Raw genomic sequence first — 18,670 nt, 5'->3', positions numbered from 1 at the left:
TCTCTCCTGTTCTCCAGGAGTTTTCAAAGATTATTGCCAATGGCTCTGATATTACATTTGCCAGTTCTTTTAATACCCTTGGATGGAGTTCATCTGGTCCCGGAGACTTAAATTCATTTAGATTAATAAGGTGTTCCTCTACTATCTCTTTACTTATTCTGTGCTGAAATTCCCCTATTCTGTCCTCTGCTCCATTATCCTCAGGTTGAGCACCCTTTGCCTTTTCTGAGAAGACTGAGGCAAAGAAGGTGTTGAGTAATTCTGCCTTTTCTCTATCTCCTGTTAGCATTTTGCCATCTTCTCCACGCAGTGACCCTACCGTTTCCTTCTTCTTCCTCTTGCTGCGGACATATCCAAAAAAGCCCTTTTTATTGTTCTTAACCTCTCTAGCAAGCCTGAGTTCATTCTGCGCTTTAGCTTTTCTGACTTTACCCCTACACTTGCCTGCTATTTCTTTGAATTCCTTTTTTGTGATTTCCCCCTTGGCTTTCTTCAATCATCCATTAACCTTGTTAACTGTTCAGGTCTTAGAGAGAATGTTACCTTCTATGTTGAGAATATTGGCAAATATTCTACAGTTTGATTCTATCCTGCAATCCAGCAATAAATTAACAAACACATTTTCAATGTTCTTTTTCAAACATTTTTTTCAGACTAAGTGAAGAAATTATTGCTACATTTTGAAATAAATTGTTATAAAGATTTGAGAAAGATTGACCAAATAGGTCCCTCATATTTGTCCATGGTACCAGGAAAAACAACAACAACCCAAAAGCAAGTTGTCTAAGTGGATATGATGAGATTTGGAGTTCAAAACCTTCTTACTAGAAAGAATGAATTTTCATTGCTTGTCCAACAAGTTATCACACTTGAAATCTGCCTTTTCCAAAGGAAAAAAAAGGAACTCAGTTGTTTCACATTATTCAATGTCATTATGGGGTGAATGGGGAGAGAAGTGCTGCATCTTGGGGAAAGTATTTTCATACACCATAAAGTTTTGTTAAATCAATAGCTTTAAAATTTTAAAGAAGCTAGAGCTTGCAGGCAAGTTTCAACAAAGCTATACATTTTTCTGTTCATGAAGTGGTGGTTGTACAGATGAAAAGGAGAACACATCACTTGGCTGGAATCAGGAGCACACATGTTCCATTATTACTTTTAGAAACTGAGTGCGTGGCCCTTCCTGCTCAAACTGCTTCAGGGTATTTTTCCAAAACAAAATTGGCTGCATGTTTTCAAGTGCTTTTCTTTGTATTCAGGATCAGTGATTTATACATGCTGATGATCACTGAAAGAAGTTCAATAGGAGATTGATAGTTTTTTCATTAAAACAAAAAGTTAACAGCTTTCAAATTTTGTCTTTCTATGCACATGCGAGGAAGCTGCAGAAATGGATATATAATCACTCAATGACATGGCTTAATCTGAATCTTGTGAAACCAATTTTGATTTTCTCCAAATCAGTGAACAGCTCTTTACACCTAAAGGACATCTGTATACCTAGATTTAACCTCTTTGTGATAAAATATTCTAACCAAATTTACTAAACCAGATTAGTAACTATTTCATAAGCTACTGAAGTTCAAAACATTTTCCTATTGTACTTTCCTAGGAGTTTTAATAAGCTGAAGGTTCAGAAGTCAAGACATTGCTACTGTTACTGCTTTTATTTTGTTTTTCTAAATAAAGTTCACAATCCTCTATTGTATTCCATGCAAACAATCAGGAGTCCAATTTTTGTCTTCTTATATGCCTCATTAGCACTGGCTTTCCTCACCTTTACATCCCTCACCACTTAAAAAGTTATTATATCATTCCAAACTGCAGTAAGATTGATATGCACAAAATAAAACACACTGACAAAAAGGTCATCAATTAACTACAACTGGTATTATTTAACCTATAAAGTGGAGAAGAGCTGACATGTTTAGATAGATGATCACCCAAGAATTACATTTGTGGCATTCTGACCCCAATTTATATGTGATATGAATCACCAGAGGTATCTTATTACATTAAAATATATTTGCTGTGCATATAATCCACAAGCACATAGCAATTGGATCTTGCAGCACATCCATCTGGGCTGCTGTTTGCTGGCATGCTAACATTACATGCATCATGGTCAAATAGACACAGTAAATGTGACATGCACTGTGGGAAATTTTAAAAAATGTGCAGGGAAGCCGGTCAGTGGCCAAAGAAGCTGGTAATGAGGCTGGGCTAGGGATTTGGGGGCCAGGAGAAGCCAGGGGTGGGCAATCAAGCTGCTCGCCACCATTTGCCGATTCCTGGAACCAGCGCAAACATAGTGGGAACTACGTTTTTTCAGAACCAGTTTCAGGAATCGGTTCAAGAAACGAATTTACCAGTAAGTGAGAATGGGCCCTAACACTATTTCATAAATGATCTTAGTTTTTCAGTGACAAGTCCAGTAAACAAAGGACCTACAACAGTATTATGTGCATATGTTAAAGCAAGAACTGTAACACATTCAATGAAAGACCAATGAAAAAGAATAATCTATCATATTCATAGAGAATGTTATTTTGAAACAATGGTGTTAAACTGTGTTTAGTTTCCATGCCATTGCCTTTAAGCTACATTCTTGCATTCTGGCAGCTATTCCCTTTCTAATGCCATCAAGATGCGTTAGACTGCACTTCCCATTATCCTCTTATCAAGAAAATTTAATTGACCTCTGAATGACATGCTTCATACAATGGACTAAATCCACATGTTAATGTTAAATAGAGTAGATCCTACTGCATCAAATGGACTTAAATAAGTGTTGATTTAATGTGTCCCATTCATTCACTAGGTTTATTCTAGATGAAACTAACAAGTGGATGTAGTTCCCAATCAAATTAGCCGATTGAGGATAGTGCTATTTAACCTTTTAAATATAAAATCTAAACAAGGATCTAATCCAGTTTAAGGTCACCACTGAATTGGCCGAAAACTCTGTATAATCCATTGTCTTCATTGAAATTTTCCCCCACCAGGTAGATTATGAATTATGTATAACAGCAATTCCTTGCTTGCACAGAATATATTCCTGCATTAATTTATGGCAAAACAAAGAAATCAACGAAAAGCTAATTAAAAACTAGATTTAAAAGTTTTTAGATATCAGCGGTGGAGAAGTTTTATTATAGCTTGCTTAAATAATGTTGCTTAAGCCCTTGTTTAAGTACATGGGCTTCTGGGTAGTGAAAGTTAATGCTTTCACCAAATGCATACATTAGGTAAATGAAACAGCATTTGGAATGCTGAGCAGCCACTAGAAATAGAAAACATAACTTTGAATTATAATAAGAATGAAGAGGTGTTCAAAATATACCACCATCATGGTAATGAACGAACCAATCTGCGTTAATACATGGTTTCACAATTTATACAAGGTTTCCAAGATACAATTATTGACCACCTAGTGTTTTCAAATATATTAAACCATATTAAATCCAGACTTGATTATAGCATTGTAGTAATACAATTTAACATAAAATCTGAAATAAATACCTTAAAAGTTCCCACCCCAAAGGGGCTCCTCACAATCCTACCTTTTTTTTAATCATGAAGATGTCAAATTTGATATATCTGTCTCTTAAACTGTGGCGTTGCCTGCTACATTTTAAAATAATTTTCACTAGGGTTTATGCCCAGGTAAATTAGCCTGAATTATTTTAGCAAAACTCAGAAGAGTAATAAAAATATATTCTCAAATTTGCAACTTAAGTGAACTGGTAAGAAATGAAACTATAAATGGAAAAATTAATACAAAATCCTGTTGTTCTATATATATTGCTCATATAGAACAAGTGAATGAATAAATGAATGAGTGGAACACTGGATCCATTCCACAAAGTCACAAGCCTTTTGTAATTTATTTCAGTAGATCTAGAATTTCACTCACTTCATTTAAAAATATATATTAGTATACCAATAGGCTGAGAACAAACAAAATGTTGTCTAATTCAGAATGATTTAAAGTTCAGTTTTGGTTCAATTCTCAATAGATATCTGCAAATTAAAGTGGTTATAAATATATATAAATAAAATAATTAAAGAAGAGAAAATAAAAGAAGAATCCAAAAACATGGTGCTGAAAATGAGTATGATCAGCAACCATTGTGGTTTAACTTACCCAGATGTGCTTTTCATGAGATGAAGAGAGATGAATGGAAAAGAAAAGCACACAAATATTAATGAATATATGTTAATCCATAAAATAAATCATATGGTAGAGTAAAAAAATTAAAGAAGCAGCATAGTATGTGGCTTTTTTAAAAAAAAAACTAAAAGTAATGTCTGTCTCTTTCTCTGTCTCTCTCTCTCTGTGTCTGTCTTTCTCTCTCTGGCCAAACCAAATCTATAGCCCTGTACAAGTTTAACACCTTTTACACAGTATTAATTTCTCAATAAACATGGTTACTGTTATGTCCCTAATAGCATGAATTATTCAGGTCTGAATATACTGAATGTTGAAGGCACAAAATGGTTACAATTAAAACAAAACAAACACCAGTCAACATATAAGTAGACATATATCCACCTTCCCTACAGTTAATACTAATTGCCATGTCAGCTCTTTGAATCATTATGTGAAACATCATTATAATTTCTCAATTACTTATTTTAAATGATTTCTTATTCCCATTGAAGGCATCCCAGGTATTCAATAATCTATTTATTTCTTTTAAAAACATCATAGTACTTTTTCATCAATGATGATGAAATTGGTGTATAAGCCAGGAAAGCAGTATAATAATTTGGAAAACATAATATACATGCCCAGGCCTTCCACAAAAGCAGGACACTTCCTGTATTAGCCCTTAGCAGCACACTCTCCCACTACTATTGTGAATATCAAAGTGCAGAGGAGGAAATCCAAGCAGTATCACGGTGCAGCAAAAGGGTAAAATTCCTGACTCTCACAAAGTAGAGTCCTTAACTGGCTTGGCTCTCCACCCTTTATGCAAGCAACTTGTTTTTTTTAAAAATCAAACTAACCAGTCCAAACCATGCAATTTGGTCCTGAGTCACATTTTATGATCTTTAATATGAAGGATACACTGCATGTGGTGGGAGATTCTGATGGAACGAACTGGCCTTTCAAGATGCAGGCACTGGTATGAACTGAAGGATGAGTCATAAATGGACCATACATACCAGAGTTCAAGGGGGATAAATATGGCAACAGTATGACACAGTGGGGAAAGTGTGGACTGCAGGCTAGACAAGGCCTCCAGGTTCTTTTGTGTGACCCCATATCACCTGTGAAGGTCTCCTCTAATTCTACTTTTTCTGCTAAAAATATAAAGCTGTTTTGCTACTTCCAGAGGCTTCCAGGAACTAAGAACTTGTGCATTTTTGGGTCAGTATGCCTCCTCAAACCTCTTAAAAGCTCCAAGAAATGCAAAGAAAGAGAAAAGAAGAAAAGAAATTGGAAATTGATTGGAAGCTACTTTGGGTTTTCATTTCTTTGGTTTTTAAATTATTTTTTTCCAGATATGTGAAGTATTCAGTGATGGAAAATCAGCTCTTGGGGCTTCCTATACCTACAACAGAAACTTTATATCTAAAAGCACTAAACTACCAGTGCTGAGGGCAGATATCTATGTTCTTCCTCCTTGTGAGTTCTTGGTGGCTGATTGAGATGGAGTGAACTTGTGAGATGAGATGAACCTTTGATATGCTGCTACACAGCTGTTCTTAGGTTCTCATTGACAGGTCATATGGATTACTATCCTTTTACTGCAATGCAGCCCTCACCAATTTAATGCCTTCATAAGTGGTGGAAGATTATGAGAATTGTGCATGTCTGGAAAGCACCATATTGAGGAAAATTACTCTAATGTAGATTTATTTTATGAAAAACGTTGGGGCCCTTCTGATTCTTGCAAGAATTGGATGGGACTGAACATTTCCTTTTAGTGGAGTAGCAAAGATTTGAAAGTTTGACAATGCATTTGCAATTACTGCTTGGGTATATAATAAATTCATTTTTCCTGGCTTCACCATGAGTGTGTCTACAGTACAAAAGTATAGTAGTTTGCTACCACTTTAATGGCCTGGCACCATGGGGTGAAACAGATGGTCCAACTGAAGTGGCTTCCAATCTCTTTGGAGGCATGCTGATTAAATGATGCATGCCTCCAAAGTGGTCAGAAGCTGTGCCGAAGCCACGCTCCAATCCTTAGGAGCAGGAGGCAGGATAATCCAACTCCTGATGGCACTGGTCACCCCCTGCGTGCACAGCCTCCCTAGGGAGTGGGCCATGCAGACAGCGGAGTCTGAATCTGCTTCCAGCCAAAGCAGACTCAGACTACTCTTTCGTGCCCATCTGCTCTAGCTCCATGTTATAGAATCCTGGGACTTATAGTTTGGTGACATATGCAGAATTATCAGATACAGAACTCTAGTCCACTCCCCTGAATCACAGCTCTCATATTTTGAGCAAAGGGACTAAGGATTAAATCAGTTTATTCTGTAATTTACAGAGGCACTGAAAATACAGCTTATTTTTCCCTTTGGAGTGTGGGCAGGAAGTGAGATGTTATGACAGCTGCACCATCCTATAACTACTTTAGTAGAGAAGGTTCAGTGTGTCAAAGCAGGAACGCTATTAACATATCAAGAGTTCTTAAGAACCTTTATACAAATGAGAAGCAAATAGAAATTTCATGTCAATAGGCAGTGGCCAATAAAGGACAGCTAAAATTATGAAAAGTCATAAGATAATTATGTATTTTTAAGAATTAAAAAAGCATGCTCCTTTATTGGCTATTCTAATGGTTTATTTTAGCAATAAGGCTAAGAGAAAATGTAGGCGACTAGTAATTGTTCATAGCTTATTGTTGTTGATTCAATTCTGATTTTCAAAAAAAAATGCATTTAATTGCTAGGGTAATTAAAACCAACAATTTGTGTATGATAATAGGAAAAAAATTAACTATGAACAAGATAAACCAATATAATTAAATACTCGACTAAATAGAGAAAACATAGGAAAAAAATTAACTATGAACAAGATAAACCAGTATAATTAAATACTTGACTAAATAGAGAAAACATAGGAAAAAATTAACTATGAATAAGATAAACCAGTATAATTAAATACTCGACTAAATAGAGAAAAACAATGGCACAACAAAGGATGATGAAATTTGAGAAAATAAGGTTCTTCATTCGGATTGCCTCACACCATCACATACTGCAACATCAGAAATTATTAGCAGTAATACAGTAGCTGTTTTTCTAATGTCTGCCCTTTATGAAATAGATATATACTTGGGAAAGCTGAACCCCTTCCAGAGCATGAAAAGCTTTTTTAAAATGTAACTAGTTCTTATCCTTCCATACCAAGCCGCAAGTAGCTAGTAACAATCACAAATTGCAAAAAGTAATATTTTACATTGCTGGTCTTAAAGGCAACTAAAAGTTATGTTAGTTACTTTTAAAAATTTGAATGCATCAATACAAGTTGCAGAATGAGTCACCAACTGAATGGTGTGATAGTTTACTATTCAGTAAGGCCATATTATGACTACAATAAATGGAACCAACTATAGTAAGAGGCAAGTAGCTTCTTCTGAAGGAATACTCCATAAAGGCTCTATTACATGAGTATTCATGACTTAGCATTCTAAGTCATTATGAATTTCCTGAGTTAGAAAAGCACTCACAATGATAACACTGGACATGAACAAAGGCATCACATGACAACTGTGTACATCACATGACAAGTGTAATATTCAGACCAGACCTACATTACATATGCATCTCAAAGGAAACAAGAACCATGGCATCAAGAATTAATCTACAAAATGCAAATAGCTAACACAGAATCCAACCCAATTCTAGGCCATTTTAAGGCATTTTTGTTCTATTCTCTGTTAATGCACCATCTTATTTGACTATTGCAAAACAGAATTCAAAAAGCAAATCCTTGCTTAATTTTTTAGGGAGTTTATAATTTCTTTTTTTATTCACGGATAAATAGTCAGGGAAATTGTCAAGGATAAAAGTCAGAGAAATTGGTGGGCATATGTATGAAGTGAAATCCAGTGATATCACCTTTACTACATCTCTATGGAATCTTCTTGTCAATGCATTTGAAACTCTAGGCCCAAAACAACCCCCCCCCAAAAAAAAGATCAAATTATGCATGCCCCCAAAGTGGCTGGCAGGCACTCCAATGCCACCCCCTTTTCAATGGACCAGATCAAAAAGGACTCTGGCTCTAGAGGTATATCAAAATTTTCTTTCTTTTAGTACTAGTGCTTGCACTGCAGTGAGATTGTGAATTGCTCCTGGTTAAATGCTGAGAAACAAATTTGCTCTTTCTTTCTGCTGTTTGTGTCACATCTACATTTCACTGCAGGGTTATAAATGTAACTGGTGTTCTCCTATGATTACTCCACAGAATTCTGTCTCTAAATTTGTGGTTCTTAATTGATTTTGGGGTCATGGACCCCTTTGAGAATGAAAGTTATGCATCCTGCCCATAAAAGGGCACAGAAATACAAAGAAACAGGAAAAATAATGGTGGGCATCATATATTTACTATCCAACTAGTTCATGGACCCTCTAAAGCCATACTCTAAATAGAACATGGCTGTGTCATCTTGGGAATGGGCAAAGAATTCAGGGGAAACCAACACAGATAGGCATGCTTTATGACAAGACAGCATGGCTAAAGAAAAGGGTACCCAAGTATACATGCTTGCTTGTAAATAAAACTTGAAATAACTGACATTAAAAACAGAGTAGTTTTCATAAATAAAAGAAACAATGAAGATACTGTATGGAGAACTGTGATGAGAGATGAGTTCTATGTACCTAAAACAACAAGGCAGCACTTTGGAAACAAAACATGTCATAACTGAGAATTGCTGTTGGATCACTTGTCAGAGGACCTGCCTTTCCTGGCACTCTAAAGCTGTATATGCCAATCTTTGCAGCTAGACTAAACAAACAAATCAAATCTAGCCTCTAGGGGTAGAGGGGGTAAATATATTTCAAATTAAATGGGAAACCATTCTACCTATGCTTCTACATTTTCTGAAAACCTTCGCAAAAAAATATATATATATACCAAAATAACAACAATGTTGAGTTCCCTATGCATCAGTACTTTAAACTTTATCCAGCTGTTGAATAAGTATATATGCTGTAAATAAATGTTGCTCTTTATTCTACTCACTACACTAGTAGATCTTCCATATGTTATCCTGCTGGTAGGAAGAAGTGGAATTGTCATAAGCTCTTTCTGTAGTTCAGTGACAATCCTGCATTTTAGCCCATGCAGGTGCTGCTCCACCGCCCCCCCCCCCCCCGTGGGAGCTCCTCGGGGCTGTGCCGGTGTTCCTCATGGCAGCACAGGAGCTCCTCGGGGCCATGCCGTCTCTCCTTGGGCCTGCACTGCTGCTGCTTGTGGTCACGGCTCTGGCCCTTGGGGGCATGGCTCTGGCCCTCACAGATGTCCTTCTGGCCTGTGCAGGCACTCTCATGCACCCCCACCCCGAAAACCCCACCAGAAGTTCTGCCTACCTGCACCGGGTGTCACATGCTGTAGGAACGCTACTGCTTAAGTGCACTGACAAGCTGTATAGAAATGTACTTGCTATTGCTATTGCTAAATTGTGTACCATCTAAGCCTAAGAGATCTAGCAAAATTGAAAATTGCTATGCATATGACATTTGAATGATCATATAACGGTATTACTCAACCTTAAACTTTATTTCAACTCATGAATCACACAATTACATTTGGTTTCTGCTGAATGGACAAAACGTTGGAGAAGCCAGGAGTACACTTCTGTGTGATAAGAGTTTAGAAAAATTAAGTTTTGGGCTACAATTCTCAAAATCTCCAACCAGGATGGTTTTAATCTGGTTTCAGTCCTGGCTATGGGACAGAGACCATATTGGTCACCTTGGTAATGATCTACACCAAGAACTAGACAGGGGGAGTGTGCTCCCTGTTGGTTCTGCTGGACTTTTTAGTAGCTTTCAATACCATCAAACATGATATTCTTCTGGAATACCTTATTTGGATGGAACTTGGAGGCACTGTTTTCAGTGGCTTTGTTCTTTCCTTGAAGCTAGGAGCAAACCTAGAAGCTGGGAGACTCCAGTTCAACCCCTTAGCCATTGGCCTGTGGGGGTCTCTCAGAGTTAAGTTCTATTTTTCATGTTATTTAACATATACACGAAACTGCTGGGAGTGGTAAATCTAATCTACAGTGCAGAAATAGTGCAGTTTGACACCACTTTAATGGCCATGGCTCAATGATATGGAATTTCCAGGATCTCTGGTTTCATGAGATATTTAGCCTTCTCTGTCAAAGAGTTCTGGCACCAAAACAAACATGACAACAAACAGTATTCTAAAACAACAACAAATAAAAATAATGTCAGAGACAATAAACCCTCAAATGTGGTTATTTCACTGAGAAAGTAGAAATTAAAACATAACCCAAAGTAATGCCCTGGAAATTATAGACAAAAGGAGCATTCAGAGATCTTGGAAGACATCTTTCCATAAAAATTTAGATATGATTGGGGGATGTGTAGAAACCAAGTCCTTCTGGATGTATTCAATAAGTGGATGCCAAATCATGTGGAATGTCAATCCAGAATGTAAGCCTCTCGCTCTGTAATTACTGTCTGCAATTTTCTCCATTAGCCACAGGTCCCAAAGTCCCAAAGTCTAGTCCACCATGTTCAGCTTTCCAGTTTTTCAATTCTTAAATATATCAAGCCTGGCAACAGCCAAAACAAAACAAATAAGTTTGCAGGGCTTTATTTTCACCCATAAAAAAGGAAAACAGGAGCAGGAGTGGTGATGATTGTATGCTTTGCTTAGGGATCTTTAAGATTAGCTGCAAGATTTCTATCCAGTATTCACACACTAAGGGACAATCCAACCACACATGTACATAGGTTCTCCTACCATCACAGCCCCTCCAACAATTTGGATCAGCACTGGTAGACATACGGGCCAGTTTGACTGGGATAAGATACCATCCGTGAACCAACTTAATAGTATTCTCTTTAATTGCAATGGACTTAGTTTTAAATCGGAAGTGACTCCACATATTTTCCCAGGTCCTACTATCTACTGAAAGGGAAAATTCCACTTCCCACCCTGCCTTACAAAGAGTCGACTTCTCAAACGCTTCTTCTTTTAGACAGTTGTATATGAGCGCTACTTGCCCTTTGGAATAGATAACCGGAGAAACACGCTTTTTTTAAAAAAGTAAGTGGACAAGGATATTCCTGAACTTAGAGCAGTTTCTTTAAAAATAATTGTATCTGTATTATTTGATACCAGTTCTGATGGCCAAAGCAATTAAATTGATGTCCAACTGCATTATTATTGCAGTGCAGATTAGGCTGCATTCTGGAGTTTTGATGTTCTGTGTCATCAGTATGCAGATGACAGTCAGTTCTATTACTGCTTTCCACCACAATCCAGAGAAACTGTTTTAGTCCTAATCTGATACCTGACATTAGTAATAGACTGGATGAGGATTAACAAATTTAATTTAATCCAGACAAGATGGAGGTGCCTCTGATCAACTGAAAGGCAGATCAGGTCCCCAGGTTGGGTGCACCCATGAATTCAACCTGGTACCTAGAAGCTCATGTTTTGGTGGTGGCCAGGAGTGCATCTGCACAGTTAAAAGCTTGTATGCCAGCTGCATCTGTTCTCTGAAACATTAGATCTGATCATGGTGACACATACCTTATTTACATCCCAGATGGATTATTATTTAACTGGTAGACCTTAATGCAGATTGCTAATGGATCACGTACAGGGAGAACACAACTCCCTTTTTGCAACAGCTCTATTGGCTGCCAGTCCATTTCCAGGAATAATTTAAAAAGGTGGTTTTGACCCAGAAAACCCTATATGGCTCAGTATTTGAAGGGTTATATTTTCCCTTACAAATCTCTGTGTTTTGAGATTTGCGGAGGAGGCCCTTCTTTCTGTTCCACAACCCTCACAGGTACACTTGGTGCAAACATGGGAGAGGGCCTTCTGGAACCCTTCCCAGAAAGGTCAGACTGGCACCCTTTCTACTCTGTTTTCACAAACTGCTAAAAACCTTTCTGTTTTGACAGGCTTTTGAGGACTGATTGTTTAGGTGGGCCTTCTACAATGTGCTGGATTTACTAATTGTTATTTTTATTGTGCTGTTGCATTTTTATGATTTATATTCTTAACTGGTTTTATTTTTTTTTATATAGTTTAATCACTTTTTAAATTTTGTATTTTGTGAATTTTAAAATCTTTCAAGCTATCCAAGTCCTGAACCTGGATAAAGTTGGGATATAATAATAATAATAATAATAATAATAATAATAGATGCATCTTCTAAAATTATAATAAGGAAGAAAAAGTCCTGGCAGTGTGATATAATTCTAGCCTGTCTCTCTGATGACTTCTATATAGCCAGTTCACAAACCAGTTGTGCAGTTTAGTAAATATAGTGAAAAGAAGAAATACTAGTTGCTTTGTAGAATAGTATTGCAGTTTCAGGATTTTTACAGGCTGAACAATGAACATTACATTTTCTGACAGGCACACATGGTAAAGAACATCAAGGTTCATATGCACACTACAAAAAGAAAATGGTTAAATGTTGGAACACACCTATGGAGAAGCTGACATTATCAAGGAGGAGACATTCCAGATAGCACCAAAAAATGAAAATAATGAGGAGAGGAAAGGTACGTGAAAACACATTCAAGGAAAATCCCCAAAATATACCAATCAAAACACTATCAAAACATTTTTAAAAATCATGCAATATAGCCACACTTCTTTTTGTTAGAAGGCTTCTTTCTCTGCATTTTGGGGAAAAAAAACATTTATTTTCTCTACATAACATAACTGATATTGAGTAGCAGAAATAATTATATTGTCTCATACTTTATGTGCCTTGAATCAAAACAGTTGCTGAATTAGGTTTCTAAGTAAACACAGTAGGGAAAAATGTAATAGTCCTATAATTTATATACACAGAACTCTTGCTTGTGACCTTTATGGTAGACTGGAAAGAAAACAAAGCAACTGGTGCCAATGGAGAACATCTGCAATTTATAATAGGCAGCTCATAAACACAAACAGCTTTCCCTTCCTATTTTGAATATTGTAAGCACTAAAATAAATAAATATAGAAAACAATGTTTCTTTGTGATTAGCTTTTAAAATGCAGCTGGCATAGATACTAGTAATTTCTTTTGCAATTTTTTGTTATTTTGCATCAAATTCCATTTTACTAATTATAATAAATTATATGTTTATAAAATTTACAAATATTTTAGTGACTGAAATATATTTTTATAGAGAAAAAGAGCTATTGGGTATACCAAGTAAAGGCAAAATCCAGGACCAAATAAATGCCCTAACAAAACAGGGCACGACATGAGTGTGACCAAACAACCTACTTTTTCTTTAGTCTTCGGTCTTTCTCTGCCTGCGTTCCAAGTTTGCCTAATCCCAGAGATTCCTGTGCTGCAGCTTCTGTTTCTATGTAACCTCCTGTGTTAAAACAGCAAAGAAATTTTCTCCCTTGTCATTATTTTCAGTGACAATACTTTTATTCATTTACCATACTGTTATTGAAATCTTTTTTGTTTGTTTTCTGAAACAAACAAAACACACCATACACATGGCTGTGAACCTTGAAGTTAATTCCCTATCTGTAGTGGGATGGACAGGTCTGCAAGTATACCATTTGTAAGATTTCACAGCAAAAAAGCAAAAATCAAGTCATGTAGACATCCCACAACAACCCTCACAGCATCAAATGAAATGTTTCATTCAGCATTTTTTCTTACAGAGAACAGGGTACAAAGGGAAAATGCTTCTTAATTGCTCAATTCAGAAAGTGAGGAGTTCAGCTCTCCTCCTCCAGGCAAGATGGCTTTCTGAAAAGAAACTCCCAGAGTGCTTCAAAAGTTCTTCTTAATACTAAATAAATCTTAACCTGCAAAAGCACACAGAAAGAAGTGCTTTCATCATGGATTTTTTTCATTGTTCTTATAAGGCTACTCCAAAAACCCTTGAATCTTTCAAATTATATTGGAAGTATGTTGTCCTGATAGATAGATAGACAGGAACTAGAAGATGAAAACTGCGTTCTCTATGTAGGAAATTTAAATTTCCTGATACTTTAGAGAAAGTGTGAAATTGGCTAGATTGATTCCTAATGCAGCCACTAGCAAAATGGAAATGAAAAATGTGTTGCATTCAAAAGTTATATGAGTGGAATGCCAGTCATGCAACAGGGTTTTCTCACACTATGCTTCCCTATGAAGCATCCCTTGCTTTCAGAAAAGTATTCCTCTGGAGAGTGTTGTAAAATATTGGCACTGTTGTGAGAGGAAGGAATTTTTCAAATAAGTGAAGTCACCACTGCTCAAAAGAGAGCAGAAAAACCCAGTTGTGTCTTCTACTCATACCAGCTTTTAATAAAACTAAAGCTAGCACAACTTAGTTTATCAGACTACAACTCCCTGAACTCCCCACCCAGCATGGCTGCATTGACCAAGGGATTCTGCAAGTTATGGTTTGGCAAACAAACTTTTCCATGCACTGGATACAATCTACTCATAATTAAGAGAGTTGAAATTGTGTTTTAAAGATGAATAAGTACCAACAATGATATTTCTTTCTCACACAACTGCACCTTGTCATTCTCAAAACAACTCAGAAACTGTATTAGAAGAGCCAAAGTTGGGATGATTATACATACAACAAACAGCAATTGCTCTTTCACACACGTTTAACACTCTGGAGAAAAAAAGACATACTTCTCTCCGTAACACGGCTGTTGATCATGAAGGAGATATTAGCTACATCATTGTCTTGAACACTAAATTTACAAAATTCAGTAGATCAGATGCTGGTCCATAGTCTACTTAGGAAATATGGCATGTTCAGCTCCACTATCAGGAGACCATATGCATTGAGGATGTGTGTCATAGCAATGCATCATATTTAAGCATCTGTGCATCCAAGTCACTGGAAATTAGCTACATATAATGTTATACTGTGCTATTTTAAATGAGAGAAAATACCAAAATATAACTGTTATTTACATATGCTGTATTTATAAATACTTTCATGTGTCTCCTCAATTTACAGTTGGAAAAGCGGCTCTTGCATTAACCAGCGGGATACATTATTTCCATCCAAAGACAGACATTACAAATGAAATAATGCAGGAATGGGGCAAGTAAATGGTTTTCAAAAGAGTGCTGGAAGACTGTAAAAAGAGAAGCTCAGATGGGAGAACAAAAAGACAGTACGTTCAAAGGATGAAGAAGGATTAAAAAAAAGAATAGAAAAAGAAGAAAGAGTCCCACTGTTTGCCTTAAAAGATGTACAGTGGAACTTGCTTTCAGTCTTATTGTAAGTAAATCAGTTGACACAGAATACCAGTACTGCATGGAGGAAAAGAAGAATGATGATACTGGATAATTTCTCTGTTAACATACTAGCTGAGTTGTTCCTACTTAACCATTTGGAAGAGCTTTAAATAAAAGTGAAACACTATATACAATGAGACTATGGTAGGGATCTTGCTGTATTAATTTCATTATGGTCTTCTGGGAAAGAAAATCTTTTGGTAGCTATCATAGCCAAGAACAGTAGCAACCTTTGCCTGAAACAACTTTTCATACTTAAAAACTAAGAAAGAAAAGAACTCCTACTGTGATACAGAAAAAAAAATATATGAAAGAATTGATGTTCAGTCTTAAATAATGGCTATACATATGACCATAAATATTTATTAAAAAGAGCATCCCAAGGAATTAGACCAAAGGCCAATCGTGTTTAGTATCTTCTTTCCAATAGCAGCCAACCAGATGCCTCATGGAAGTTCAAACAAATAGTGTAAAATCTGTTGCCCTTTCATACTGTTGGTATTTATACATATGCAAGGCTGGGTGGAGGGGGGCATGCTTGGTGAGGGGTTCAGGGGAATAAAAATACAAAAGATGATGATTATAAGAGGTCATTTAACAGACACTGAAAGATGAGAAGGATATATTAGCATAGATAAGTAGATTAACACACAATGGGAATCAATAGTCTTTGTCCAATGCAAGTATTTGTTCTTATTGTTGTGTGCCTTGCTATGGTGACATTAAGGCCATGATGTTTTCTTGGCCAGATTTGTTGAGGAGGTAGCCTTTGCCTTCCTCTGAAGCTAAGATAATATGACTTCCCACAGTGGGTTTCCATGGCTGAGTAGGGATTTGAACAACCATAGTCTAATGCTCAAACCACTACATCATGCTGGCTCTAATGTAGTATAAGAGATAATATTTAACCTCCCAGCAGGGCCAGGGGGAATAGAGAAAATTGCTGAGAGGTTACATTCTATCTCTTATAGAAATTAATTATGTGTTTAATCTGCTTATTTGCACTAGGATGTCTTTCTCTCTCACACAGACACACCTGCTAAACTAATGCTGTTAAAATAATCACTTGCTGGAATCTTTTGTATTTCCACTCCCATGAATTCCTTTTTAATTACTCAGGTGGATGTATAAGTATAAGCCAGCGAGGCTAAAGCTTAGGCTGAATAAAACTTGTATTTAAGGTGCCACAGTACTCTGCTGTTTTTGCTGCAGCAAAGTGCCATAGCTACCCTCCTCAAAGTTTTTGAACTGTTATTATTAAACCTTGACACACAAAAAGGGAATTTTAAAATATTAAGTGTAGCCTTCTATAGCACTATTACCTGGCTAAATACTTTTCAGATAACTATTTGTTTTTCTTGCAAAAGTACCCATTTGACTAAAACTAAGAAATAAAAAAGATTCCTCATTTTAAGTAAAACACTTTCTAATCAGTTATTCAATGTACTTCTTTTACAAATTTGATTTATGTATTTACTTCATCCAGTTATGTGGGTATAGTGATCTGATGAGTTACTGTACTAAAAGTGTTGTTGTTGCTGTGTGCTTTCAAGTTGTTTCTGACTTATGATGATCCTAAAGCAACCTTATCACAGAGTTTTTTTGGCAAGATTTGTTCAGAGCAGGTTTGCCTTTGCCTTCCTTCTGAGGCTGAGAGTATGACTTTGCCCCAAATCACCCAATGGGTTTCCATGGCCTCAAATATTCCTTCAAGGTTGAAGAAGAAGAGAAAAAAGCCCAAAGACATTATTGTATTTAATGTGACAACAGTAATAAAAAGGATCTAAATATAATTGGAAATAAACAGCCCAGTGCACAGATATCAAGCATTCCAATCTTAATAAGATGGGAATATTTAATCTGAAACAAGAGGCTCAATATTAAACAGATTATGAAAGATACTAAATCTACTATATTAAAAAATAAATCACTTCACTTTTCCTGCACTAGGAGGTATAATTAGGATTTTAATAATGCAATCCCATACATTTCTAGAAAAAAATGTATTACATATTGAATTCAAAAGGGCTTACTTCCCAGCAAGTGATTACAGGATTTCAAGGTAAAAATAATGTTTGAGAAAGAAAAAAAGGGGACATCCCACAGCACTGAGCCAATTGTCAACCTTCTTTTTCACTGATATCTCTCAAAATCCAAAATTAGCTGAAATATTGAAATCTTTCCTTTTGGATGTTCAATATACACAAACATTGTTTCATGCACACACTTATTGAAAATAATGTGTATAAAATTACCTTCAGACAATGTGTATAAGATAAATAGGAAACACAAATGAATTTCATGTTCAGACTTGGATCCCATCTCCAAGAGATCTCATTATGCATATGTAAATATTCCAAAATCCAAAATGAAATAAAATAAATTCCAAAAATCATAATGCTTCTGGTCCCAAACATTTTGGATAAGGGATACTCAACCTGTAGGGAAGCTGTAGTTCAGTGGTTAAGATGCTGACTCTGATAAGAGAAAGGTCAGCAGATCAGCAGTTTGAGACCCAAGCATGGCATGATGGAGTGAGCTCCTGTCACTAGTCTAGCTTCTGCCAAACTAGTGGTCCAAAAGCATGTAAAAGTGCAGGTAGATAAATAGGTACCAGTCTGGTGGGAAGGTAACAGCATTCCATTTAGTCATGCTGGCTACAAAACCACGGAGCCGTCTGTGACAATGCTGGCTCCCTTGGCTTAGTATTGGAGATGAGCACCGCTCCCTACAGTCAGATACAACTTGACAACCTTGTCAAAGGGGAAATCTTTTCCTTGCAGTTACCATACATTTTAAGTATGTGAAGCAGAGGTTGTTCTCAAAGGATAAATTTTCCTAAGTATCAAGAACCAACATTACCTTTCTTGGGTCCTCTTATATCCTTCTCTTGTGTAAAATGTAAAGGGGAAGTCAATGGCAGCTGATGGCTTCCATGATAGTGGAATGGTGAATTTTCTCAGCATTTTTGTTTAATCCATGAAGCAGCTGCACAGGTGCTGAACTCTACCCCTAAAAAAGCTTCAGCCCCTCTAACATTTCCTTCAAAATATGGATTAATCCTAAGTGAATCCACTATCCTGCTGACATGGAAATGTCTCTGGTGTGAACCTGCCTTTGTATGGCATGAAAGTGAAACAACCTATCTGAAATGCTATACAGTGGACCCTTGTTATACGCTGGGGTCTGGTTCCAAGATCCCCTGTGTATAACAAAATCC

At 36.5% G+C, this 18,670-nt stretch overlaps 1 protein-coding gene across 8 annotated transcripts in view; it reads right to left on the bottom strand.

Annotated features, from left to right (window-relative positions):
* LOC149312139 (liprin-alpha-2) overlaps positions 1–18,670 on the bottom strand; it is a 318,268-nt gene that overhangs the window by 21,722 nt on the left and 277,876 nt on the right. For all 8 annotated transcript variants that reach the window (XM_089524024.1, XM_089524025.1, XM_089524026.1 and 5 more), the window contains one exon: positions 13,465–13,558. In XM_089524024.1, the coding sequence (XP_089380150.1) occupies positions 13,465–13,558 (94 nt within the window). The remainder of the gene's footprint in view (positions 1–13,464; positions 13,559–18,670) is intronic.

The sequence above is a fragment of the Sceloporus occidentalis genome, unplaced genomic scaffold (genome assembly GCF_023333645.1).
Source record: "Sceloporus occidentalis isolate IW3139 unplaced genomic scaffold, rSceOcc1.0.p SCAF_5, whole genome shotgun sequence".
Lineage (NCBI taxonomy): Eukaryota > Metazoa > Chordata > Lepidosauria > Squamata > Phrynosomatidae > Sceloporus > Sceloporus occidentalis.
The sequence above is the reverse complement of the archived record's forward strand: the minus strand, read 5'-3'. Positions and strand labels throughout refer to the sequence as shown.